The sequence below is a fragment of the Centrocercus urophasianus genome, unplaced genomic scaffold (assembly GCF_019232065.1).
Source record: "Centrocercus urophasianus isolate 14NV4802_14NV808 unplaced genomic scaffold, USGS_Curo_1.0 seq_14, whole genome shotgun sequence".
Taxonomy (NCBI): Eukaryota; Metazoa; Chordata; class Aves; order Galliformes; family Phasianidae; genus Centrocercus; species Centrocercus urophasianus.
In genome coordinates, this window is record NW_024884586.1 from 25,496,470 (window position 1) to 25,504,983 (window position 8,514).

The 8,514-nt window shown below is 42.5% G+C and overlaps 1 protein-coding gene across 1 annotated transcript; it reads left to right on the plus strand.

Moving 5' to 3' along the window:
• Positions 1-1,807: 1,807 nt before the first annotated feature.
• On the plus strand, positions 1,808-6,525 carry ACTC1 (actin alpha cardiac muscle 1). The gene is made up of 7 exons (XM_042813481.1): positions 1,808-1,834; positions 2,322-2,470; positions 3,316-3,640; positions 4,271-4,432; positions 4,545-4,736; positions 5,730-5,911; positions 6,262-6,525. Exons 2-7 carry the CDS (start codon positions 2,342-2,344, stop codon positions 6,403-6,405), a joined length of 1,134 nt encoding a protein of 377 aa, XP_042669415.1. The 5' UTR covers positions 1,808-1,834; positions 2,322-2,341; the 3' UTR covers positions 6,406-6,525.
• Positions 6,526-8,514: the final 1,989 nt, after the last annotated feature.

An 8,514-nucleotide genomic window follows, 5' to 3' on the forward strand; every position in this document is an offset into this window, starting at 1 on the left:
TTCTGGATGATTTTTCATCTATACCTACAGACTGAGAGTTGAAGATTGCCTAAAGCAGTAGCACTGGCATACAGTTCTTTCCTGCTATGACCTTTTTAGGTCAGAGTATTTCACAGCCCTACACCTCTCCTTCTCATGTTGCTAACATACATATATATTTCTACGTACATACATGTAGAAAATACACACATACCTTTACACACAGATAGTGTCTCATCTGAAACAGACTGTGTTTCCTCAGAGCACTTAGAGAAAAGCAGGAGCTAGAAAAGGCCAAGAAGTTTATTGCTACATCTGCTTCAGAGTTGTATTCACAACTGAGCAGAACTTCAAGACAAACCAGGGCTGGAGTGAAGCTAACCACTTCATTAATTGTTCTAGAGATGAGAAAACCGATGCCACTATCTCTGATTTCAGAATAAATAAAGTTTAGGAGCCTCTGACACCCCCTTTGGACATGATTCAGCAATGAGTGGCTGCTCCCGGCTTTGTACCCTTTGTCAGAGCCAAGTCACAGCACAGACAGCTCTCACAGCAAAGCACTTCCAGGCTGGGATGAATTCACAAGCTCTTTTCTCCCACCTCTCTGAAGGCACAGCCATATCATGGAGTGACACCAATAATCTAAACCTGCGTGAAGCAGTTGATGCAGCTGGCTTGGTTCCTTCCTTCACCTCTTCCCTCTTTGCCTTCTGCACCAGATCTCCATTCTTATTCCTGCTGTGCCTTTTGCAGGCCAATGCTGAGCCATTACACAGAGCACTCCTGAGGGATGAAGGACGCTGCTGTTTCAGTGCAGTCCCTCTGGGACTCTGCCTTACATACTATGCCAAGCCCACTTAAGGGACGCCTCTCCCACACTTCTATTTTTAACTACAACAAAATAATAATAAGTTAGATGGATTTTCTGGGTTCCAGTGTTGGAACAAATTATCAGCGTGCAACAACTGAGCAGGAAAACAACTGCCACACTACATTAATAACACTTTTTTTTTTTTTTTTTTTTTTTTTTTTTGTCTGAGCTATCTCCTTCTCTTCTCCTCTGCCTTATGCATATCACTATGCATTACCGACCCAGTGTGCATTAAAAGAGAAAAAATGGGGGGTTTCAGTATATGTATAAATGTGAAGGAACAGCTCCCGTTTTGTGCTGTAGATGTTGTCAGCCAAATTAGAGAGGAGCCCCATTGTGGTCCGCATGTGCTAATCAAAGTTTAAAAGAAGTTAGCATTCAGTGCTCTTTCCTGCGGCACTGCAGATGCTGTCCACGCGCAGCAGGGACGCCTCCATTGCTGCTTCCAAAAGAGCCTCATGGGTCACTGACTACACAGGTGATAGTCTGGATTTTTGTATTTGCTGGAAACAAAAACGAGAAGAGGGGGAAAGGACACCCAGCGACGTCCTCCGCCACCTACACCATGTCTCAATGCCTCGGTTTCGACGCCCCGCGGTGAGGAGCCATCCGGGACGGGCAGATCCCCGGTACCTCGAGCCACGCACGGTGGCTCACGCTGCCTAGGACTGACCATGGGGGGCCTCAGGACAGCTCCAAGCCTTCCCTCCCACCACGTCGGCGGGGGGCTCCCTATTTGGCCATGCGGCGGCGGGACAGCGCCGCTCCGCACCTGCCTTAGATGGCCGGGCAGCCGCGCCGCGCCTTGCGCCATTCATGGCCGCGCTGCGCCGGCATGGCGCCGAGCCGGCCAAATAAGGAGAAGGTGGCTGCCCCGGCCCGCGGCCCGCCCGGCCCCGCCGCAGGCTATAAAGTAGCAGCTTCTTGCCCCGCCGGCACCCAGGCGCTCTTCAGTAACCGCTCGCTGTCTGCGCTGCTCCGGTGAGTGGTGCTTTAAGGAGGGACGGAAGGGATGGAAAGAGAGAAGAATGGATGGGGAGCACCGACGGGAGGCACTGCTCGGCTCAGCTTGTGCGGGTGTTACAGGCGCTCTGCCTGCTCCTGCCGCGAGCACGGGGACGGGGACACCTCCCTCTGCCCTTCTCCACCCCTCGGGAGTGGCTGCGGCTCGACGGGGCGCGGTGCCCTGCCGGTGGCAGAGTGCGCTCGGCAGACTCTGAGATACCATTTCGCTCATCCTTTTTGATCTGTGCCCTGATGGTTCCGCTAGTGATGCCCTAAGTTAGAGTTCTGGGTGCCTTTTGAAGCGCGAAGGCAGCTGCCGACGGCTCCCGTCGGAAGCCATGCCCGAGCTTGGCCGAACCCCGCGGGACCTGCCGGGACCCTCCGAGCCACTCGTCTCCTGTGTTCCCGGCAGGTGCCCTGCGTGCCCGCAGGGGTCTGTATGCACTGCCGCGTTGTCTTGCAGGTCCGTGCCTATCAGCCAAGATGTGTGACGACGAGGAGACCACCGCGCTGGTGTGCGACAACGGCTCAGGGCTGGTCAAGGCGGGCTTTGCTGGGGATGATGCCCCCAGGGCTGTGTTCCCATCCATCGTTGGCCGCCCCAGGCACCAGGTAAATTCCTACCCAAGAACAGAACCAGGCTCCATCAGGAGTCAGCCTCACTCCTTAATTCTGTTCTTCTCCTGCCACCCCAGCCTTCTCTTCCCTTGTACCCTACTGACACTTTTTCTGTTGTCTGTGCTGCTTCCTTACATTTCCCTCTTTGGCTCGCCATCGTCTTATCTCTGTCACTGTCACCCCTTGTACCAGTTCTTTCCAATTCACCAGTATCCCTCCTCTCTCCCATAATGAGATAGGAAACCCTTTTTCCTCCAGAGCTGCTGCCCACACCATTCCCATAGCTAGACATGCTTCTGGTATTGGTTCAAAGGCATCTCCATAGGCTGAACTTATCCCACCCATCCAACCCAGTGTCCCACATATAAAGCCCTTGCGTTTCCTCTGCTGCTTTTGTCTGTCTCTGCCTTCTTACCACCTTCTAAGCCTCTTTTTCTGGGGTCCTATTTCATTCTCCTTGTATTTTCTCACAATTTGTTCAAAACACAGAAAACACAAGGCTTTTTCTCCTATAATTGCTGTGACAAAAAAGCTTATCATGCTTTTCACTATCAATTGAACTTTGGTCCAGAAAGAGGTAATTGAAAATGAAGGATATATATTTAAAAAAAAAAAAAAAAAAAGTGGGAGAAGTCCTTTGATCTGATTAAAGGAAAAATAATTTCAAGAGAGAGCTTCAAGATCTATTGAGTTAATATTTTAATAAACAACTTTAACAACCTTTTAGTGGCATTACTGCTTGTACCTTTCTGGAAAATAGCATAGTCGATTGAGGTATAAATCTGGTTCTGTGATGTTGTCTTTCTCAAGTCATGTGTTCCTGTATTTTGTTCTTTTAGGGTGTTATGGTTGGTATGGGTCAAAAAGATTCCTATGTGGGTGATGAAGCACAGAGCAAAAGAGGTATCCTTACTTTGAAATATCCCATTGAACATGGCATCATCACCAATTGGGATGATATGGAAAAGATTTGGCACCATACTTTCTACAATGAACTCCGTGTGGCCCCTGAGGAGCACCCCACCTTGCTCACAGAAGCACCCTTGAACCCTAAAGCTAATCGTGAAAAGATGACCCAGATAATGTTTGAGACCTTCAATGTACCTGCTATGTACGTGGCAATCCAGGCTGTCCTGTCCCTGTATGCCTCCGGTCGTACCACAGGTAAAATAGACTTCTTTCCTTTCAGGACCCACAAACCCTTTCTCCTTCCCACTCCAAAGACACACACATAGACAAACATACAAAACAGCATTCCAGTTTACAGAAAATCACTCTGTTGGCTTTTTTTTTTTTTTTTTTTTAAGATTATGCTTATTAAAGGTAACTGACTAGCAGAAAAGCTAGTTTGTGGATGGAACTATGTGAATTTGACTGCATTGGTTTAAAAGAAAGGCACTAAGGAACTGATTTTCCTGCTGCTTGTCATGATGCAAACAAGGAGACATCACTGCAGTTAACACAAGTATTACACCAGTTTGAGTTTAAATTGGGCCTAAGAGTTGCCCTTTACTGGATCAAGGCCATCATTACATCAGTACACTTCCTGCTCAGTGTAGCATTGGAAGGCTATTCATATGGATTCATTAAAAGTCTGTACGGGACAGTTTTTTGTGGGGGTTGTTTGACCAAACGGGAATATCGGAAGGAGTTGGCAAGACCTGCATGTCAGTAGCTGGCTAAAATTGAGCCACGCTGCTTTATACTACCTGAAAATGTTCTGTTGTCTGTGGTACTGCTGTGTTGTAAGGTTTATCAGGTGATTCCAACTGGTTTCTGGCATTTCTCTTTCAGGTATTGTTCTTGACTCCGGTGATGGAGTCACCCACAATGTGCCCATTTATGAAGGGTATGCTTTGCCTCATGCTATCATGCGCCTGGATCTGGCTGGCAGGGATCTGACCGACTACCTCATGAAGATCCTCACAGAGCGTGGCTATTCCTTTGTGACAACAGGTCAGTCCTTCAGCTTGACCTCTTCTGAATATCCTCATGTCTCCCTTAACCCATCTTCTTTCCCTAGTATTTTGCTTCTCCAAAACTTGATTTGATTTCTCTGTGTCTGCAGCTGAACGTGAGATTGTTCGTGACATCAAAGAGAAATTGTGCTATGTTGCACTGGATTTTGAGAATGAAATGGCCACAGCTGCTTCGTCATCCTCCCTGGAGAAGAGCTATGAATTGCCTGATGGTCAAGTGATCACAATTGGTAACGAACGTTTCCGCTGCCCTGAAACCTTATTCCAGCCATCCTTTATTGGTAAGTGCTTTCAGGAAATTCTTCTTTCAGTAGGAGGTGCAAATGAATCAGAAGTTCTAGAAGGTGTCCCACTCCTCTTCCTGTTTATCTACATTTTGCACAAAATCAAATATAAATAGGGAGTTTGATTCTCTTCTCCCTGTTAGCTGTGCTTAATGTGATTACTAGCTGGTAATTAGCTGAGCTCCAGACTCCTGTTGCTACTTCTAGGCCAGCTTTTAAGTTCACAATTTTTAGTGGTGGAATATACACTGACAATATTGTCAAGTCACCAATGTCAAGAACAGCTTTCAGTGATGTATTTGTACCACCTATACTCTTCACTACTTCAAACACTATCTGGTTCCATGAAGAAATAAAAGTGTGTGGGAGAGAAAAAGATGTAAGGAAGAAGTGTATATTTACATACACTGAAATTAAATCTTGCTGTGGACAAGATGGCTGGTTTTGCTGTATGTAGATGCAGCTGACGGATAACAGCAAATGCTTATAATCTAAGCCCCAAGCAACAAATGCAGTTGTTCATCAGCTGATGTGTTACTGTGGATTTAGTGTCAGTTCTTTCAGGAAGCACCTGTTAAAATTATAAATTGGAATGCAACCTATGAACATTTGCTTCTGGTTTCTTTTTACTTATCGCCAAATAGTAACATCTTCATCCATGTCTTGGTCTTGCCTTCGTGTTTATAAATGGCATAGACTCACAATAAGTGAGTTTATCTTATGTGTCTAACTCTTCTCTTATTGTAGGTCTTGTCTTTTCTTTGCACATGCATTATGATTCTTAGTTTTTCTAACAAAAATACTAGTTTTCTAAGCTTGTCCTATAGCTTTGGGTTTGTTTGGGTTTTTTTTTTCTTTTTTTTTGTATTTTTCTGTACAACTGGTAATCAGTAAGCAATTGTAGAACAAAACAATAAAACTTCATATTTATAGTGACCTTTTCACAAAGACCTCTTGTATAATATACTGATCAGCTTCTTTTTTCTCAAGGTATGGAATCTGCTGGTATTCATGAAACTACCTACAACAGCATCATGAAGTGTGATATTGATATTCGTAAGGATCTGTATGCTAACAACGTCCTCTCAGGTGGTACAACAATGTACCCTGGTATTGCTGATCGCATGCAGAAAGAAATCACTGCACTTGCTCCTAGCACAATGAAAATCAAGGTGAGGACTTTGACTCAACTATAAAATATGAATAAGGTTGGGGAAGATGTCCATGTCATTAAATTGGGATATAGTAACAACTCATAAATGAGACCATCAGCTGATGGGCAAATAAGATATATTGTCATTAATTAACATAGTGACATTAGAAGAATCAATTGTTACAAATCAGGAAAATTGATCTGTAGATTTACTTAAAGAATATTACGTTACCAGCTGCTGAAGACCAGTAAGTTACCACACATTCTTACTTGAAGAAACTCCTAGCTGTTTGGTGTGTTGATGATTTGGATTAGTTGTGCAGGAATGTAACTGTTAACATAGGATTTTGCTGTTTCTCTTCATCCTAGATCATTGCTCCACCTGAACGCAAGTACTCTGTCTGGATTGGTGGCTCCATTCTAGCATCCTTGTCCACTTTCCAGCAAATGTGGATCAGCAAACAGGAGTATGATGAAGCTGGTCCATCCATTGTCCACCGCAAGTGCTTCTAAGCACTTTTCCCTACATTTACTTCCCACTCAGGATGACAGTATGCTTCTTGGAGTCTTCTGGCAGCCCTTCCTGAACTCCTCCGTCATTGTACAGTTTGTTTACACACTTGTGCAATTTATTTGTGCTTCTAATATTTATTGCTTTATAAATAAAGATCTGGGACTTGCAACCTACAGATGTTTCTGATTGTTTTATTGTAAGTGTTATTTGGTTAAAAAAGAGTCTGTGAATAACCTGGGATTTGGAAACTCCTTTCAAATTTGTCATGCATATCTTTCTAAGTGATGTGGACATGTTAGGTTATATTTCATACTTAATAGTGTTAAGTTTTAAAGTTGAAACAAAAGAACTATCATTTACAAAAAAGTAACCTTGAGGGTAGACCTAAGGAGTGAACAAGAAGGAAACCTCTCACACTGACTGAATGGGCTTAGAATTGTTTGGTTTTTTTTTTTTCCATTGCGTTGCTTATAACCCAAATAATTTAATATCAACTTACTGAAAGCCAAAGCCTCTCAAGAAGGATTATGCTAATACACCTAGAAAGCAATTTATAACTAATTAACTCAGTACTTGAGAGTCATACAATTGTTTTCTGTGGGTTATAAATATTTATGACAAAACGTTATTTCTAATTGACGATTTACTCATTTTCTTCCCTCTTCTTAAAGCCAGAAGCCTTAGTTGTGCTAATGCAAAGAGCCAAACTGTTGCTATGTAAACATACAATTGTTATTGCCCTGATTAGTTGCACATCATCATTCATATGTCTTTGGCAGTTTCTAATCCATAATCTTTGCTATTCTTATTACCTGACCTACATATGCTTTCCATGGGCTTTTGTGTTCCTCACCATGACTTTTTTATAACTGTGCTCATTGTTTTAAAAAAGTAATACCTAAAAGGTGAAGAACCAGAATCACCTGGGAGGTTTTCATCAAAATAATGGAACTAGTCAGTATCCCAGCTTGAACTGTGTACAGACTGGAGTTAGTCCAAACTTGATTGAAGAAATCAATTAAAGTATGTATCAAATTAGTACATGTCGTTAGGCACATGCTCAGCTAAGGGCCATTGCAGGTGGTTAAAAACATGAGATTTAATGCTAATTTTATATTCAAATGCAAATAAAAAAAATATAATAATAGTTTAGATAGAAAAGAACAGAAACTTTTTCTATTCCTCATACCTCTTAATCTTTGCAAGGGCATTTAAACTGGTCATTTGGTGTGATCTGCGGTTAATCAGAACTGATCTTACCTTTTGATTAATTTAGACATGTTTACTACCTGTCTCTAGTTTACTTAATAATAGAAGGCAGTTGAAGCCAGTTGGCTTAGGTACTACTGTAGTTGCCTACCACTGAAATGTATCTGAAATATTTAGCTGCTTCTAGTTATTTATTTGATTTTAGGCATAGAAGGTGGATAGAATTGTTAAATGTAAATGAAATTTGAACATAAATATGAAATATACTGCACAAAATATCACTGAAATCCTTCTACAAACAGAAATTTTCACAGTGCAGTAGAGATTAATTATCTGTGAATCTCTTAAGGCAAGGTCAACATTTACTAGTGTTTTCAAGAAGGTTTCCAGAGTAGGACATTAAGCTGAAATTCATATAATTGAGGAATAGTATATGTTTTGAAAATATAGGAACTTTACCAGATTTTTGAACAAGAGAAAATCAAGTGTTCAAGCATAAATTAAATTAAATGAGATTTTCTTGCTTAGTCTTGCTTACTATTTGAATGATATGGCTGATCAAAGAGGTCATCTCAGGTGTTACTGTGAATTAATGAGATGATACTGGACATAAATTGCAACTAAATGGAGCTTAAAATGTTAAACAAGTATGCGAAAGGCTTAGTAAGTCAGGCCCTGTGGATTCCTGACTGCCTGGCTCCAATAAGCCAGGAATGGCAAGCATACGGCTGGCAGCACTGCTGTGACTGTGGTTAGAATTTTATCCTTAAGCTTGTGGGCATAAGGAGGGAACTGAAAGAAGTCACTGATTCCATGACTGGTGAAAAAATTACTTACATAGAAAGTTCTGGCTATTTACAGTTTATGGAGCAGCAAGGATTATGTAAAATACAGTATGT